The 19,725-nt window shown below is 43.1% G+C and overlaps 1 protein-coding gene across 1 annotated transcript in view; it reads left to right on the top strand.

Annotated features, from left to right (window-relative positions):
• Positions 1-19,725, top strand: part of LOC107123759 (cation channel sperm-associated protein subunit beta-like) — a 96,818-nt gene that overhangs the window by 21,370 nt on the left and 55,723 nt on the right. Inside the window, exons 2-7 of the mRNA XM_015427105.1 lie at positions 1,363-1,515; positions 2,818-2,878; positions 3,802-3,900; positions 5,899-6,039; positions 14,742-14,834; positions 18,167-18,285. Of these exons, the coding sequence (XP_015282591.1) occupies positions 1,363-1,515; positions 2,818-2,878; positions 3,802-3,900; positions 5,899-6,039; positions 14,742-14,834; positions 18,167-18,285 (666 nt within the window). The remainder of the gene's footprint in view (positions 1-1,362; positions 1,516-2,817; positions 2,879-3,801; positions 3,901-5,898; positions 6,040-14,741; positions 14,835-18,166; positions 18,286-19,725) is intronic.

Below are 19,725 nucleotides of genomic sequence, written 5' to 3'. Positions count from 1 at the left end.
GTGATGATAGTACAAGACAGAAGATTGATCATATAATGTATGAGAAAAACAAGGAAAAATAAAATCTTGGCAAGTAGTTCAAGATGAAGGAAAAAACATTCTGTGGTTGTTATATCATCAAATGGTATTCACATTCAAAGAACAAATAGCTAAAGAAGGAGGTTGACAAAGGAAGAAAATGACTTTTGAAAAATTAATCAGTGGAGATTTAAGACACCTTAGGAAAAATTTATAAAATGTTACTGCAATATGACACTGAAACAGAGCAAGTAAAAAGCTGTATGATAAAATGGATGCAAAATTTTGGAGAAAATATACACATGAGTCAGTGGAAAAATCTATGGACTAAAGAGATTAAGTTTATTGAATGTCAAATATTAAGGAAGAATTAGTATAAAATGTTTTCAAATGGTATATGACTCCCAAAGATATCGCAAAAACTAATAAAGAATATAATGAGAAGTGCTGGAAATGTCAGAATACAGATGCAACATTTTATCATATGTAGTGGAAATACAAGAGAGGAAAAAATATTGGATAGAGATACACAAAGAAATGCAAAAGATATTAAAACTCAAGTTTGTGATAGATCCTAAATATATGTTATTAAATATTTTACCAGACGATATTACAAAAATATCCAGTGAATTATTTAATTATGCAGTGACAGTGGCAAGAGTAATCTTTGCAGCAAAATGGAAGGCAGAAAGATGTTCAGATCTGAAGGAATGGAATAAGAATTTTATTTTATTAATTATATGTGACAATGGCAAAATTAATATCTTATATACATAACAGACCCACATCAGAATTTCAAGATAAAAGAAAGTATAGCTTAAAATCAATAATAAATTTAAATTAATAGAAAATGATAAAAAGAGTCAGGCAATATATATTTGTAACAAAATTATATTAGATATGTAGATGAAAAAGATAGAATAAAGATACATAGAAGTGAAAAATAGTGATCAATAGTTATATGATTTAGATGATTGTAATTTTTTGGTATGATTTACATGACTGTTTATGTTCTATATATGATTTAGATTATTGTAGATGATTGTGGTTGTAGATTATTGTAAATGATTGTTTATGTTCTAGATATGATTTAGATTATTGTAGGTTATCATAGTTTATGTTTTATGTTTGTGTGTTTGTAAATTGAATTTTTAAAAAAATCATTTACAGGAATAGTAGCTGTGTTAATTGGTAACAGCTTAAAGAAGTGTGTGACAGCTTAAAAGCCTAAGAAATGTATTGTTGCATGAACATTTGGAGGTATCAGGTTTTCATTTAAGGTTTTTGATCATGCTAGATGTGACTCAGATATCAGTAATGATTATTCTCTTCCTCTTTCCACAGGAAGTCTCCTGTCATTTGTTTGACAAGCATGAGATAGATTCTGATCAAAACAAAAGGAAGAACCTAGTACTGTATACTTCAGCAGGGCTTGCTCCCACCGTAGAGATCTTTAACAGTAGCTACTCAAAAGTTTTCTACTTCAAAATGCTTCTGGTAAAACATAACATTATTACAAAGCAACTTTGTTAAAATAGAATTAGCAAGCAATTGGGTTGGGTGGGTGGAATCTCACTAGGAATAGCAGATTCCTCAAAACAACTTTTAAGGAGGAATGTACCCTGTTTCCCCGAAAATAAGACCTACCCCAAAAATAAGCCCTAGCAGGATTTCTATGCATTTGTGGTATACGCCCTAGTGTGTCTTCTTGAGAAAAAATATATATAAGACAGTGTCTTATATTCGGGGAAACACGGTATGTAAAACTTTCTCCCTGAAAATGTAAAACTGATAGTGAGTAGAAGTCTAGTGACCTAATCATGGAGCTTTGACTGCAAAATCTAGGTGCATTTTGCATTTGTTTCAATATTGTAAAGTTGCTATGAATCCACAAGGGTTAAGCTGACACTAAATATTATAAACATACAAAATTTATTCAGGTGTACACATTTTTTAAAAACTTAGACTCATTAAAAATATTCACATTCAGACATAAAAAACTTCTCAACATTCATACATAGATGGGTTAGTGCTGTGCATGGAGTGGCATACATTCAACTCACGCAAATCTATGCTACCAGAAGTATTGGTGGACTTTAATTGGCTATACCTGAGGCCTATCATATACAACAATAATATACGTATAAATATATAAGGATACAATATCTGGCCTTATATTGCATATGTACTTAACATCTGATGTTTAAAAAAACTTTTTTGAATGTATGTCAAGTTTGTATTTTGGATTGTGACAACTGAGGAAGGCCCTTTGGGGCCGAAACGCATTTGGTTCAGTTGCACAGCACTAACCCAACTGTGTATGAATGTTGAGAAGTTTTTTATGTCTGAATGTGAATATTTTTAATGAGTACGTTTTTTAAAAATGTGTACACCTGAATAAATTTTGTATTTTTATAATATTTAGTGTCAGCTTAACCCTTGTGGATTCATAGCAGCTTTTTGGGTTGAGTTTTCTTTCACCCCCCCCCTTTTTTCCCTTTTCCCCTCCCCCCCCTTTTTGTTCGTGTCAATATTGTAAAGGGCCAAAGATCTCAAAGCATGCTGTTTTAGAAGCAGAACCTAGGAGGCTCTTAGGTTCCTTACCTTGCTGGCTACAACCACAGTGGCAGCTTGCCAGAAGGAAGAGTTGGTGCCTGCTCTCTGATATGCTTCAGCACTGTTGTTGTAGATGGGAAGAAAATGGTAAAATCAAATTGCATTGTAGTACATTTAAAAGGTGTGACTCTTCTAACAGTATAAGACTTAAAATCTTTATTGCTGTGATTTTGGAACCAAAAGGCAGAAGATCAGCTTACCTGGTCTCTTAACGTTCCCCGGCAAGACATTGCACATAATACAGGTGAGAGTTTGCTATAAATTTATTATATTTTCCTCATATAGTTTGGTGTAGTGGTTAAGTGCACGGACTCTAATCTGGGAGAACCGGGTTTGATTCCCCACTCCTCCACTTGCACCTGGCTCGGATGACCTTGGGCAAGCCATAATTCTGCCACAGCTGTTCTTGAAAAAGAGCAGTCTCTGTCAGAGTTCTCTCAGCCCCACCTACCTCACAGGGTGTCTGTTGTGGGGAGGGGAAGGGAAAGGAGTTTGTAAGCCGCTCTGAGACACCTTTGGGTAGTGAAGGGCAGGGTATAAATCCAATCTCCTCTCCTCTCCTCCTCATATATTGATGGTTCCTTAGCTGGCTACAAGGTGGTTATTTAGGTATGAGTATCCTATCTTTAGCATATCTAAAATATCATGCATTTGTAGACGCTATATGTTGTCAAAGGCTTTCATAGCCGGAGTTCATTAGTTGTAGATTTTCCGAGCTGGATGGCCATCCTGGCATTGTAGTACCTGAGGTTTCACCAGCAGCTGTGACTGGCATCCTCAGAGGTATAACACAGAAAGATGGAGCACTCTCTGTGTCAATGTGAGAAGAGCATCACCTCAAAACAATTCCCCTGGGAAGGCCCAGAAAACCAGAAAATGAGGCCAGCCACAAAATGACAAAAGGTTCCAAGCCAAGTGTTATCCTGTGATGGAGTCAGGGGATTCCAGATGGGTCATACCTGAAAATACATACCTTAAAATACAGTGTAATAGCTCTTGGGTTCTTCTGAAGTACCGTTGGCACCACTGAGGTACCCACAGCCACAGGTATGTTCATAGAAAGGTCCACTAAACAGCATACCCAAAATAGCTAAAATATGAAAAGAGTTTATAGACTTCATTCTTGTCTGTTTATATGACTAATCTGTCTTCTTCATGCTGTTAAAGCAGATATTGCTCCAACAGAACAATGGTATGTAAAATTCAATATGCATCATGGATTAAATATGTTTACTACTGAGGGAACTCTACTGGACACTGCTCGAGGTAAAACATAGCGTGTGTGGTGTTTTTAAGAAATTATTATGACCATGGGGAAATTAAGCACTTCATATTCATTTGGTGAAAGCCTTCTGAACATATTCATAAGCTGACTGTTGGTTTTCTCAACTGTATTTGGAGAGAAAGCCCACCTGGTTGATTCATCCTTTTCATAAATTGCCGTATATTAAAGTAAGTTGAAGATGTAATTCTCTGGTTTGTAGACCAAAAAAGAATCAAGACTAAGCCAAACACAGAAAACTAGTAGAGAAGGCAATTGTCTGGAATTAAATTTTTAACAAGAATGGCATTGTTGCCTAAGAAGCATTTAAATTCCATACTGGATACCCATTGTGCAGGTTCTGTTTGTCATGTCACTGAAAATGGGAAATACACTTAGAATAACAGCACATAACATCAAGGTAGTCTGGTGCATACATGTGCATCAAAAAGGAAGACTGTATCCATTTAAGAATTTGGGGTGGGGTATGCAACTTCTACATCATGGAATCCACAGGGCAGAGTTTACTTAAAATTTACCTACCTTAATTTCTTGTTTGCATTGTTGCCTAATTCTGCAATCCTAGTCCTATTGCATTGCTCATTAGTTGTCTTATACTGTCTGACTGCACTGTTTATCACCTGTAATCAGTGTTCAGTCTCAGCGAGAAATACGGGCTATAAATGAAGTAAATAATTGTGTCTTAAACAATCTAAAGAAACATGAAAAAGGAACATCAAATGGCTCTTGCAAGGCTCCATCTAGGCATCAGAAAGTCTTAATGTTTAAGGAGTGAGGACTTTGTATTGTGCATGCAATGTGTCTCCCACTTGCATACCAGCTGTTCTCTGTGACCAAAATGTTCTTTCACTCCTGCAAACTGCCCTGTGGAGCAGTTATTGGCTCCCTTGTAAAAATAGCATTATTTACATGGTTGCATGTAAGTTTCACAGTGCACATGTGGAAAGGAAAAGTTTATACAAACTGCAAAAAAAAAAATGCAGATAACTGTGTGTAGAAACTCCATCACCAAAGCACATGTCTCAGGATTCACAGTGGTGATGAATATAATCTGAAAAAATCATCACCATGTGGAAGCAGCTCTTCTCAAAGTTATATAGCCAATAAAAGATTTAAACAGCAGAAAGTCGGGGTGGAGGAGAGACCTCGTGGCATTTTTGAAGTTGTGCTGTAGTCCATAAATAACAATGACTATTATCTAGCAATGCAAGCATTTTTGCTTCTCTGTGCACATAATTCAAATAACAAACCACCGGTATGTCAGGAGCATTTCAAAAACAGTAGGCACAGAAAATTGCACAAATAGGTGTTTGTGTGTAACTCAGCCCCACAAATTTCAATGGTATAGTCTAGTACTGTTACCAATCAATGGCCCCGGTCACACGGGCCAGATATCACGGGGGGAGGCGTGGCTAATTGCCCCGGAGGAAAGTAACGCCCGGCCGCCCGAGCACATGTCCCGGTCAAGGTCCCGTGGTTAGGGGGGAGATGCTGACCAGACAGGTATCCTGCAGCGCGGCACAGAAGCCGTGCCGCGCGATCGCACTAGCAATCGCTCTTTGTGCGCATGCGCTGTTGGGCGCTGTTGCGCAACCTGCGGAGACTTGGGAGACAAAAAACCCCTTGTGTGCGACGAACAGCGGCAGGTGCCGGATGCCACGTAAGTCCACCGGAAATGCGATCAGATGCCCGCCCTTGCCCTACGGCTTCCGGAAACTAGTACCTCGGAGGTACTAGTGTTTTACTCCGCATCTTCGGCGGGAAGCCTCGTGTTAGCCACGGGAGCTCTACGCTTCCCAGATGTTGCGGTCTGATCGCGCCCGGAAAATCCGCCTACCATCCGTATCGTCAGTGCGGCAAATGCTCCATGTGACCGCAGCCAATGATGCTTTCCTTTTTTTTAAAGCATAAGTAAACTGTATTCATTCCCGCTTTCCCGCTTTCTTCCACATCAAATTGCATGTTTTCTTCTTTTTTCACAGAGCCTATTCTTCAGTGGATATTATCTGATCCACTGAATATATCTGCATTGATACCCAATGTCATAAATATCACAGTAACAAAAAGTCCTTGTGCAAGTGATGTGGCTATAATTGGTTTGATATTTGAAGACGACCTTAATGGTAAGTGCAGTGTAGTCAATAGACAAGTGCAGGCAGCATCTACTGAACTACTACTGAGCTTCTGTTTCTCAGGAGTATGTTCTGCTAATGGCTATATCTAGTTCTTACAAAGTCTGTTATGTATTAAGCATTGAACCATCTATGCATTGTAATCATAAGTATAGCATTGTAAGGTTTGTCAAATGAGCCAATCAGGTAAGCCTTGCCTTTCGGCGGGAACCACTCTTATTGGTCCTAAGCCCTGTGTTCTCATTGGTTATTATTCGTGTGTTGTGCATGGTTTTGCCCTTTCCAATCCTTTATAAGTCAGCCTGTTCTATGATTGATTGTCTTGTGTTGCCTGCGTTCGGGACTTCTACAATAAAGCTGAATCACTTTGTTAAATGAGCTGCGTGAAGCCTCATACATAACAAGGTCTGCTTCATGGAAACATGTCTCCATGGTCAGGCTCAAAGGAACATTAGGTCATTTATTCTTCTGACTCCACATATACACCTGAAGGCATGATCCTCCATTGATTTTTCCTGAACATCTTGATAGCTATTGACAGGAGCTTGAAATGCTGATAGGTCTCATTAGGCTTTGCTTTTTTGACAGAATGAACTCAGTGGGTGTGGGTTTGGTAATGTCACCTGCCTTCCTCCCTCCACCACTGTGTTTAGGGTAATATTTCCCACAGTATCTAACATGTGTGTGAAACCACTGAGAGGCATTTTCCAGGGCTGTAACTAGCATACATCCTACTCCTTGGGGAGTGATGGATTTGCTGCTTGTTGGTGTGTGGCTATTACCTTTCCATATCAGCTTGGAATGAAAGTGTTCCTTAGACCGCTTTACTTCTTAGTAAGTGGCAGAAAGCTGAAGATAAAACTCAGGTTGCAGATGCAATAGGAGATACAGAAATAAGAGTTATAGAAGGTAGTCAAATATGTGGGCAGTCTCATAAGATGCTGGTGTTATGGGCAAATGGCATGTTGTGAGTGCGAGAAGCTCTGTTTGCAGTATCTTTTCAGAAGCTGAGAATGCAATGTTGATCAGGGTTCAGATTGCCTGATCCTTTTGGTGACAGCCATTTTGTGTTTGTTCCAAATCTACCTCTGTGCTCCCCCCCCCCGCAATGCAGGGTTCCAACCAAGCACTTGTTCATGAAGGTTTTAAAGGTTTTGTGTGTAACACCTAGTTTGACCCTGAATAGTACTGGGAAATGGCCAGTTCATAAATTTATAGTTAGTCACACTCATAAATAGCCACACTTTGAGTACCTCCCTTGGTTGGAACAGGCTGGAGAATATTCCTGGTACGATTCTTTTCTGCCAGTCCAAACAGCTGGGGTAGATCTAGGCTGAATTTGCAGTAGTAGCAAAATAGGAAGCAAAGTAGGTGGCATCCAGGGCTTCCTTACACTGACTTGAATGATGCTTTGCTTGTAATGTGCATTGCAGTCTACTCTACGTGGGCAGTAATTGAAAGTGATGTAGAAGTTTCAGTTGGTGAAGAATGCTGCTCTCCATGGGGAGGGGCTATGGCTCAGTGGCAGAGCATGCGCTTGGCATGGAGAAGTTCCCAGATTCAATACCTGGCATCTCCAGTTTAAAGGATTGAGTAGAAGGTGATGTGAAAGACCTCCACCTGAGGCCCTGGAGAGCTGCTGCCTGTCTGAATAGAAAATACTGACCCTGATGGACCAGTGGTATAAAGCAGTTCATGGGTCTACTCTTCTCACGACTGGCAATGTACTTTGCCTATAAAGCTGGGATTTCAGTTTTTTTGCTTACTGTTTACTTTCAGACAATGGTGTGCTGTTGCGAAAAATCAAGGAGCTGATTATTCGGGACCAATCAGTAGTTCACAGAAGCTCTTGGATGCGGATGAAAGAAAGAGACACAATAGACTGTTACCTTACAGTAGAGTACAATACAGTTGCTCTAGGAGTGTTACATAAGGGTCAGAAGTGGCAATGAGAGGTAGATCGTGAGTGCCAGCTAACGCTGCCATGGCAACTGGGAGGGGGTAGGAGGAGTACTACGCTGTGGATTGGAATGTGTCCAACTCATCTCTCTGCCGCCTTATCTTGCAGGTGTCCTTGAGGCTTTGCTATGCTAGCTTGGCTTTTCCCGCTGGGAAGTAATAGCCGTTGTATTAGGCGCGCTTGCTTGCTTTTGCTTATTGGCTAATTTTCCCCAGGGGGTCCGGTATGAACCAGGTATAAGTGTTCCACCTTCCCCGTTATTCCTTATTCCTGACACAAGCCCTGTGTAACAGATGACCACCATGTACCTTTGTTAGCCAAACTGCTTTATCTACAACACAGGCCAGATTAAAATATTTTCGGGGTCCTCGCCTGTGTATACAGAAGTCCAATTCCACCCCGAGGATTTTCCCAGAAATATAGGGAGACGAGACTGGTATCTTAAAATCAAGTTGTTCTTTTTACTGAATAATATTTGGTTAACATACAAACAAAAACAGAATCTCACACGCAATCACACAAGATCCTCAGTGTTACAGGAATAGAAAACAATCACTTTTACACTAAATGGATGGGGAGGGAAACAGCAAATACTTATCTGATCCGAAGCTTGACCTTCCCAATGAAGAATACAGGAATAAAGACAGAATAACTAAAGAAATTCTAATTCACACAGTTGGAACCTGCCAACACGTGTGGATCTCTTGGCTGCAGTCCAAAAGATCGAGTAAGAACAAAGGATTACTTATATAGCAAGACTGTGAGTAAATAGCTAAGGAGAGAAGATGGCTAGCAGGGTTCAAACTGTTGAACCTCGCTTTTTATAGGGGGGGTCTTTGGGGGCTGGCATCTGTGCCATCCTCCTTGGTCCCACCTACCTGTGGTCCGTCCCAAGAACTAACACTATTGGCTATACTTAGTGACGTATCTAACTAGAAGGAGTGGGCAATATTGAAATCTAAACCTTTAACTCAAGGAATGCATCTGGTCAAGGTGTAAAGTTGGATACCCAGGGCAACCATCGAAGTGTAAATGACTCTTTCTTGGTCCCAAGCAATAAAGTGCCCATTTGTCAGGAAACTGTCCCTTTGGATGCAAACCAGACATCAGGGTTACATGTTCACTAACAGTTCATCAATGGTGGTTGCAACCATAAAAGTTGTTGTTTTGTGCATTCCACAATGGCGATACAGCCTTCTTCCTGAGGCTGGGCTGTGAGAGTGCAAATCCCATTAGCATAAAATGCAGGCAAGGTCCTTTCCAGGTGAAGCAATAATGCAAACAGCTTTCCCTTAGCCTGTGGGTGTTAGTAGGCACAGTCCATGGATGTGTGAGTGCACATCAGTAAATACACAAATACATAAAAACAAATAATAAGTTCATCCCCCAACACCTTTCTCAATAAACTGAACTTTATAAAGTGCTGGTGTTGGGACTGTGTGCGTGGGACTCTGACAGTGGGTGGGGGGAATCACATTGGGTATTCCCAGATGTTGTGTTTTTGAACCAGATAGTTAAGATTCACCTAACACGTCTTCCCTTTACAGTCTTCTCATCAGACTTCTCATATAGCTCGTACCCACCCACTACAGCAACAGTCATTTCTCTTTGGACAACTGCACTCTATGTTGTTCTGCCAGTTTGGTGTAGTGGTTAAGTGTACGGACTCTGATCTGGGAGAACCGGGTTTGATTCCCCACTCCTCCACTTGCACCTGCTGATGTGACCTTGGGTCAGTCACAAGCTCTGGCACAGCTGTCCTTGAAAAAGAGCAGTTTGTGTCAGAGTTCTCTCAGCCCCACCCACCTCACAGGGTGTCTGTTGTGGGGAGGGGAAGGGAAAGGAGTTTGTAAGCCGCTCTGAGACTCCAAGTGAAGGGCGGGGTATAAATCCAATCTCTTCTTCTTCTAAACTGCTTAATTTATCTGATAGATTTATATTTAAATATTTAGTCATTTCTAAAATGCAGTTCTTCTGGGATTTCAAGTGTGTGCATGCAGAGCCTCAAAAGCTATAAAAGCTATCAGAGTTTGAGCACGAACCTCCCCATCCACAACAGATGCTCATTGTGAGCACCCAGTATGGTCAGAGCCATGCTAACCCATAATTTCTTCCTTAACCGCTGCAGCAGCTGCTGCTTCTAGAGGGACCTTCTCATTCTCAGTTTCTTCAAACTATCTATTTAAATACCATGAAAGAAAGGAGCAAAGGAAATTGTACTCCGGCGCAGCGCTCAACATTTGTGAATTGTTCTGCTTACAAGGGGAAAATCTCATCCACAGACAAATTTATTTATTTTATTCGATTTATACCCTGCCCTCCCTGCCAAAGCAGGCTCAGGGCGGCTTGCATAAAAATACATATATAAATACAATTAAAATTATTCATAAAACACCACAACAATTAAAACTAATTACCCTAAAGTGCTGGAACAGGGTTCAAACAAAGTGCGAGAGCAGACGTTTCAGATTAAACAGTGTTCCTTAGGTGACAACCATGATGTTATTCTTGCACCAGCTCAGTTGATCCATTTATATGTGCGGTGGACACAGACTGTGAGCTGTAGGTCAGGGCACAGGGTCACTTCTCAGAAGTTTACTGTGGCTCCCAGGGGTCATTTCGTAGAAAAAGAGCTAGGGGGACTCATTAGCATAACTCATTAGCATATGCCACACCCTCTGACATCACCGGAAGTGTGTCCTCCCCACAGCTGGCACCAGCAGGGAGCTCCAGGCCCCGCCCTCCCGCACCTCACCCGGGGGGGATGGCGTCCCCCCGCGTCCCCCCCAAATGACCCCTGGTGGCTCCTAATCAAAGGCCTGGTGGAAGAGCTCCATCTTGCAGGCCCTGTGGAACTGTAAGAGGTCCTGCAGGGCCCTGATCTCTTCCGGGAGCTCGTTCCAGCAGGCTTTGTCTTTGATGTTTAGGGAAGGAGCATAAGTGGACTCCCGGCAGCATTGCCTTAAGTTTACAAAACAAGCTAGCTGTAATCGTGATAACAGACTATCGTGGGGGAAAGATCTTGCCTCAGACCAAATGGCTGCATCCTTGCCCATGGTCCCAAAGATGCCAGCCCTGGCATCAGAGTCCACAGCATTGATAGCGAGCAATCTAAGACCAGATAACTCCCTGTCTAATCAGCAGAAATAGAGCTCTTTCACAAAGAGTGGCAGACTCTAAAATCTGGAGGACCAGGTTTGATTCCCCACTCCTCCTCCACAGGAAACCTGCTGTGTGACCTTGGGCCAGTCCCAGTTCTCTCAGAACTCTCTCAGCCCCACCTACCTCACAAGGTGCCTGTTGTGGGAGAGGAAGAGGAGGTGATTGTAAGCCACTCTGAGGAATCCTTAGAATAGAGAAAAGCAGGGCATAAAAACCTACTCTGCTGCTGCTGCTGCTGCTGAGCTTAAGACACAGAAGCAGAAACCAGAGGCTACTAAATGTCTTCCTTCAGAGGAGTTAGCAAGTGACCATAAAACGGATTGAAATATGGGGCATCATCTGCACTAGTTTGGTGAGCCAGTTTGGTGTAGTGGTTAAGTGCGCGGACTCTAATTTGGGAGAACCGGGTTTGATTCCCCACTCCTCCACTTGCACCTGGCTGGATGACCTTGGGCAAGCCATAAATCTGGCACAGCTGTTCTTGAAAAAGAGCAGTCTCTGTGAAGAGCTCTCTCAGCCCCACCCACCTCACAGGGTGTCTGTTGTGGGGAGGGGAAGGGAAAGGAGTTTGTAACCCGTTCGGAGACACCTTTGGGTAGTGAAGGGCGGGGTATAAATCCAATCTCCTCCTCCTCCTCCTCCTCCTCCACCCACCAACACTTCAGTGGCACCACAAAAATCAGTGCTGATATGGGGAATAGAGGTCATCAGAGGTCCAGTCAGTTGCTGGAGGAGTTGTCAAGATCACTGGCAGCAGCCCTTTCAGGAGGCAGAGTAAAGATACATTAGTAGGTGCTTTAGTAGACTGGGATGCAAAGCATCAATTGCAGGGGCAGGAGAAAGCTGGAAAGCGCTGACAAGTTGCAGCCAACTTATGGTGACCCTGTAAGGTTTTCAAGGCAAGTGATGTTCAGAGGTGGTTTGCCAAATTGCCGTTGCCTTCCTCTGCATAGTGACCTTGGACTTCCTTGCTGATCTCCCATCCAAATACTAGCCCACTATCAAAGAAATAAGGGATAATGAGACGTGCATCAAGGCAGAAGTTGTGCCTCTTCTTGAGATCTGCAGTCATCATGGCTTTGACAGGGCCAGTTCTTGCAGAGAGAGATATGGAAGATCTTATAGGTCTAGAAACACTCTATTATAATTGCCATGCTTGGGTTCGAGAATGTTATTCTTCAAGTTACAGAGGCTCCAGCCTAACGTCTTTGCTTCAGCGCTGCAGGGAGTCCTGCTGTCAGCTTTGTGAGTCAAGGTATTCCACGCATTGGCCTCAAGAGGGCGCCAGCACTCTAGACTGAGAGGAGAATTTTGCTGGATCACCATGTAGAGAGTGTAGTGTTTAAATCTGGAAGTTCAACTAGCCAAGCAAAATTTTCCTCAGTCTACACAACACAATTTCCACTCTGTAGAACAAATAGACTATGTACACAAACAGAAAGAAGTCCTGCAGCTTTCACATGCAAACATATACCATCCTGAGTTTCTGCCTGCTGTTGCACTATTTTCATTCTTGGATGGAGAGCAAGAGTTTGAGCAAGAGTCAGCAGAATGCTCAAGGCACATAACACAGCAGAATCTGTGTGTGCTGCTAAGAAACAAGGTGTGAAAAACTAATATGAGTCCTTTCTTATAAAGAACTCCATTCTAGGCAGGATAGATTAGAAACAGGATTCTAATCTAGTCTAACCAGTTAGGATGGGTAGAGATGCAGGGGGCATGTCCTGCCTTCATGGTGCCAAGATGGAAAGGAGTGTGGAGAAAAGGTGTCCACAGGAAGGAAGGAAGATTCCCTGAGAGCAGAGCAGTAGGAAGGAAGGATGCTCAGGATCCTGACCTATGTATCTCTCTGACTCTCCATAGTCCCTCTCTGAGGCTACAAGACCATGCAAAGTCCTTCACTTCCAGCAGAGCTGTCCTCTGGTTTCTGAACAAAAGCCTCCTTCACCATAAGAGGACTTTAAAATGTGTACTGAACAAAAGCCTCCTTCACCATAAGAGGACTTTAAAATGTGTACTGAACAGATCACAAAAATGGCTGAAGCACTGGGATAGGAAATGAAACAACCATCACCACCAGTTCCAGATCCAGTATTAGGACTCCACTGCCCAGGCCCCAGTAATTTTGCCAGTACTGCCACTGGTATTCGAGGTGACAAAGAGTACATGGGGCAGAAGCATTCAAATTAACAAAACGTATGGCAGTAGTGACAGCATATATTTGTAAGAAGATAATTGTAGTCTGTCCTAACCTGGATGGCTGGCTGCTAGTTCATGTGACTGCCCAGACTTTGCTTCAGCATCTACAGAAAACACGGCAGCTGCTGGATTGGTTGGGGTTGAAGGTGAATGCAAAGAAATAACATTCAGACCTCATGCAATGTCTGCAGTTCATACACAGAGACCATGAAGAGGAAAAACAGGTTGCTTATCCATAACTGATGTTCTTTGAGTGGTCATCTGTGAAGTCACACAACCCAGCTAGCCTTCTCCATAACAGGTGTGTGTAATGTAACCTGCTGCGTCATTGGGAAGAACTGATGGGTGAGCATGGCTCTGTCCACAATGGGCATTTGTGATAAGGGGCCATTGTGAGTGGGGACTGGCTCATGCCCAAAGGTTTATGTCACTCTTATAAGTTCAAGGGCTTTGCATGTGCACACTTGGGATCCCATATGTGATATCTTATATGTGTGCCTGCACAGAGGACCACTCAAAGAATATTGGTTACAGGTAAGCAACCTGTTTTTCTATACACAAGCCTGAATATGCAGCACACTGCGGGGATGGTTCCTAGTACTGACTTTCTCCATTTGATGGTACATGCAAATGCATGACCGCATAGCCAAAGGGTAGTATGAAATGCAAAGTACTGGTAGTGAGTCCCTGCAGGCTGGCTGCCATGTCCATTATTGGGGCTGTGCTTCATGACCATGAATACACTCAATTCACACCACATTATCTCCAAATAGCGATAGATGTGCTTCCACAGTGGTATGGAAGCATTCAACATATGAACCAGTCCTGCGAATTCCAGTCACAAGGATACAGAAATATAGCTCATGAGTTCATTTCATGAGTTCCTGGCCCCAGTCTTGCCTGCCCATGTCTGCCCTCAAACGAAGTTAAAGTCCCAGATATCTTCAATCAGATTTTGCTGCATTCACAGCCTAAAATGTTAGGGGGGGGGTAATTAATAGACTCTTTTCTGATCAAAATGGTCAGAGACCCCAAAAGCGTACATCATCATAGACCAGTAGCAGAGGGGACAATAGGGTCAGGGTATGCACACCTGACAATGTACGTGTCCCCTAACTCTATGCCCAACATTCTGTGGGTCCCTAGAGGTAATGAGAATGCTTAGTGCTAACTGGAAATTTTGATTTCCACCTCCTCTTTAGTTTACAGTGTAATTGTGTTTTACATACCTTCCAAGTATAGAAAACCTCCTGCTTTTGGGGTGGCCCTGGTAGGTTGTCTTACCGATAGGAATAGTAGGTATAATTAAATGCTAGGAACCTAGTTGTATACTGTGGTTCTGTTTTCTTATGGCTATTTATTTTATTCACAGGAATATATATAGGAATCTCTTTGTCTGGATTTACAACTCGGGATATATATTGGACTAATATGACAGATGATATTTGTGTTCTCCTTGACTATGGTAATGCCTTCTAATTCTAAATACATTATTATAATATTTGTATTTGGGTTTTTTAAATTTATACTCTGCCCAATTCTATGGACTTAGGGCATGTAACAGTTTGGTGGATATATTAAAATACACAGTTCCTTGGTCCAAATATTTTAAATCTAAATTAGGCAGAGGGAAAAGTAGGGGAAGAAGGAACAGCCAAATTATGAGCAACAGAACTCCTTTCCCAAATCCATGTCTCCAGGTGTCATTGCTAGCACTGTGGCATTGCATCCTTCAGACTCTTCCCTTTTTGTGCTGAGATTTTTCTATTTAGATCTTCTGTAGAGTGTGTGATGTTCGGGAGCATGTTGCCCATGAGGCTGTGGGGAATGCAAAAAAAAGGTGAGGGCAAGAAACTGAGGACTAGAAGGACAAGAACTGTGAGAAAATGAAGAAAAATAATACAACCTGTTTGTTTTATATCCTCCCTAAAGTCTGGTCTTTCCAAGGTATAAACCACTTAACATGCCCTCAAAGTCCAGGCCCAAGGTGCAGCCATTAGTGAGCAAAGCAGCATCCAGGAAAGTTAGTTATGGGAAATACATTTACTGCTGTCCCTGTGGATCTGGTCACTGCTGTGCTTGCTGATGTCAGCATCATAATCCCCTACTAGTATGTGCTTTCATTGTATTATATCTCTCTATATAATAATCCTGTTTTGGTGGTGGCACTTTCCTGAACATTCCACACACTCCCAAATCTGTTGACTCTAGAATTGCCAAATGGGGGCAGGGGGCGGGGAATCCCCCGCTTCGGAGGCCCGATTTCCGCCGTGGCGGAAATCGGGCCCCGGGGGGAACTCCGCCCCCCGAAGTATAGTGTGTAGGGGTCCCAAATCCCCCCGGGGGGCGGAATTCCCCCTGGTTTCGAGCCGGCCCACATTGTCAGGGGGAAAACCATATGGTTTCCCCCCCCCGACAATGTGGGCCACACCCCCAATGTGAGCACGCAACACGTCACTTCCTGTGATGTGCTGCCGGCGCGCGTGCGTCAAACACGAACTCCCAGACGCCGGCAAGGCTCCCCCGCTCCGAGGGGTGAGTCAACTTGGCAACCCTAGTTGACTCCCTGATCTGCCACTCAGAAACTGTCCCTATCCACTGGCTGCATTGCCTGAGACTTGCCTCCAGTATTCTAAACAGTTTGCTGTTCCTCTCCCCCCAATAGACAGTCGGAACACAGAGGTCATTTGCATATGTGGTCTGATTGGCCTTTGCTTCTAACATTTTAAACAGTTTGTTGTTGCTGTTGGGAGTCATTGAATGTGTCCTGAGGTAAAATACATACCCCAATTTTCTGTTAAATGTTCACTGGAGTTGCCAATCTCCCTGTGGGGCCTGAAGATCTCCCAGAAATCACTGTGTTCCCCAGCCACAGCACATCATTTCCCCTACAGAAAATTTCCCAGCTATTACAATGGCTGATTTGGACAGTGGACTCTATGACATTATACCCTGCTGAGGTCCCTCCGCACCCCAAACCCTGCCCCCCCAGGCCCTACCCCTCAAATCTACAGGTCTGGCCCTCCCCTTAGTATTGCCAGCTTCCAGGCAGCACCTGGAGATCTCCAAGTTCAGTTCTCCTGGAAAGAATGTCTGCTTTGGGCAACGGACTCTATGGCATTATACCGTGCTGAGGTCCCTCCACACCCCAAACCCTGCCCTCCCCAGGCTCTACCCCTCAAATCTACAGGTCTGGCCCTCCCTTTAGTATTGCCAGCCTCCAGGCAGCATCTGGAGATCTCCAAGATCAGTTCTCCTGGAGAAAATGGCTGCTTTGGGCAATGGAATCTATGGAATTATACCCTGCTGAGGTCCCTCCATACCCCAAACACTGCCCTCTGTCATGCCTGCCCCTGATGTGTCAGCTGACAGCCAGGAACAAGGGGACTTGGCACCACAAGCCCCTGATATACTCCCAGAAGCAGAGCCGGCCAGCCAAGAACTGGCTCCTTTAACAGAAGACACTCTAAGTCTCGAGGAGGATAGAACCTCCCAAGAGACACCTGCACCAGATCAGGCTCTGCTTAACACAAGCAATTCGCCACCCGACTCCCCGCCACCTGTGAACCGGCTCAGGAGTCAAAGAAGACAGGAGCTGAACGAGAGACGCAAGGCTGCACACATGCGTGGAAAACAATTGTTCAGCCCTGAGTATTAACAGAAGCCTGACCTTGCTCCACGAAAGATAACAAGTTAATGAGCCAGCACACTATATCAACAAACCTGCTGCTGGAAGTGATTTGTGCTGGCAACTTCAGTTGACAGGACCAATCGCTCTGTGCAACCTTGCTCCGGACTTTTTGAAACCTTGACCATTCGTTACTCTGCTCCTGACACTCCGGCTCCCTGACTCTTGGCATTGCTTGACCACGACTTCAGATCTGCGATACTCTGGCTTTCCTTGATTTATGGACTCTGACGTATGGTATGTTTGACGCTGGCTTTGTGAACTGTTTTGGACTTGTTTAAACCTTGGTGCTGTTTGAATGATTGGCTGAACCTCGGATTGGCTTTGGACTTGACTTGCTTAACCCACGCTCCCTGGCCCTGCCGTGACACCCTCCCCAGGTTCTACCCCTAAAATCTACAGGTATTTCCCAACCCAGAGTTGGCAACCCTGTAACTGGCTATGGAACCGATTTCCAGACCCTTGGGACCCAGATGACATGGCATAGGAAGAGGTGCTTTTCTACTTTAGCTGCCACTGCATAACCCCAGATCAACATAAGTTAGGGGTGGAGAGAATCATACCTGTTACTATGAGGCTGTCCTCCCATACTACGCACTTGGAGCAGCAAAATGACTTGAGACAGCCCTGCCTTATAGCTAAGCAGAAGGAAATAAACATGGCTTGCCTCCCTCTATTCTCCCCTTCCCTCTGCCACCCTTCCAGCCACAGCCGGGACACTCACCTGGAGCTTCCTTCTAGAACTCATTGTATTTCTTCCCACAATGGGCCTTACTCCTCGTCTTCGTAATAAATATGATTAGAAAGTTATTTTTTAAAAAAAATCAAAGCTGAAAATCTATAGAGGACCAGAAAGTGTCATTGAGGGGATAGCACCCAGTCCCATAGCACCAGAGTTTCCTCAAATGCATATCTAGTATATGGAATAACCAGCCAAATTGTGCATCAGGATTGAAGAACAGATAGAAAAGGATTAAAATAAAGAGAGGAGTCACATTTAATATTCAAATATATAACTTTGACATGTCTGTACAATGAAATGAAAGAAGACAAGAGCAGAATAAATATGACTGTAATGATAACTCATAATGTCTTTTCTCTCCCCTAAGACTGTGGTGAACTTGCACTTTTGAATGTCATTTTAACCAACACTCGTATAATCTTCCTTACTACTCTGGGACTATTTATCAGTGAAGATTTGCGTTATGGAGACTTCCTTCGATTAAAAGTACGTAAATATGCTTTAACTGATACATATTTTAAAATTCTAGTGTTCACAGTAAGGTCATCCCTCATAGTGATTTACAGGGCAACCCTACTCACAATTTTACTGAAATGTATTCAGTGAAGCTAACTTCCAGGAAAATGTTCCTAGGATTGCATTATTAATTTGTGTAAGAGGGTCTCAGTCCCATTCATGTATATTTTACACAGTGAGGTAAGGGTAAAACTTAGGTGCATCTCCATCAGTGTTTGTGTTCTTGGTTATATCCCAGATGCTTATGGTGTGTTGTTGTTGTTCAGTCGCACAGTCGAGTCCGACTCTTCGCGACCCCATGGACCAGCTCCCGCCAGGCCCTCCTGTCTTCCGCTGTCCTCTGAAGTTGGCTCAATTTCATGTTCGTTGCGTCGATGACACTGTCCAACCATCTCATCCTTTGCCGTCCCCGTCTTCTTTGACCTTCAGTCTTTCCCAGCATCAGGGTCTTCTCCAGTGAGTGCTCCCTTCTCATTTGGTGGCCAAAGTATTTTAGCTTCAGTTTCATTATCTGGCCTTCCAGGGAACAGTCAGGATTGATTTCTTTTAGGATTGACTGATTTGATCTTCTTGCAGTCCAAGGGACTCTCAAGAGTCTTCTCTAGCACCATAGTTCAAAAGAATCTATTCTTCGGCGCTCAGCCTTCCTTATAGTCCAACTCTCGCAGCCATACATGACTACTGGGAATACCATTGCTTTGACCATGTGGACATTTGTTGGCAGGGTGATGTCTCTGCTTTTTATCATGCTGTTTAGGTTCGCCATCGCTTTCCTCCCAAGGAGCTTATGGTGTACTGGGACTTTATTTTAACATTTTTAGTGAGTAAAGGATTTATTCTGAAGTGTCCTTGTGATTTCTTCAACATACATTATAAGAAATATCAACAGTTTCCTTGCCAAAAAATCTAGCAGGGCACTTTCAGACATGCGAAATAATGCAGTTTCAAACCAACTTCAGCAACTGTTTGCAAGTGGATTTTGTCATTTGACACAGTAAAATCCAGTTGCAAAGTGCATTGAAAGTGGATCAAAAGTGTGTTCTTTAGTGTGTGTGAAAACACCCCAGGTCATAAGTAATAGAATTGAAGGCAATGCCCTGAGGGCACGAAGGTTCTTTGAGTTGTGTGGCTAGCCAAATAAACCACACAGTGAGATCAAAGTTTTATTCGAATAAGGAAGAACATGCAGCCAAAAGTTTAGCTCAGATGTCCAGTGAGTAACAGCAGGGATCTGACATATATTTTTGTCACTCTTCCCAATTTTATATCATCTGTGACATCATTTACACATGCGTACTTCAATTTTCTTTGTCTTAACATTCATTAATCTTGTATTGGACAAACAAGATGTTACTGGCTGCGTTTCAGCTTTACAGATTCAGGTGCCTGTCTTGTTAAGATGATATGTGC

The sequence above is a fragment of the Gekko japonicus genome, unplaced genomic scaffold, assembly GCF_001447785.1.
Source record: "Gekko japonicus isolate JY-2015 unplaced genomic scaffold, Gekko_japonicus_V1.1 scaffold256, whole genome shotgun sequence".
Classification (NCBI taxonomy): Eukaryota; Metazoa; Chordata; class Lepidosauria; order Squamata; family Gekkonidae; genus Gekko; species Gekko japonicus.
The sequence above is the reverse complement of the archived record's forward strand: the minus strand, read 5'-3'. Positions and strand labels throughout refer to the sequence as shown.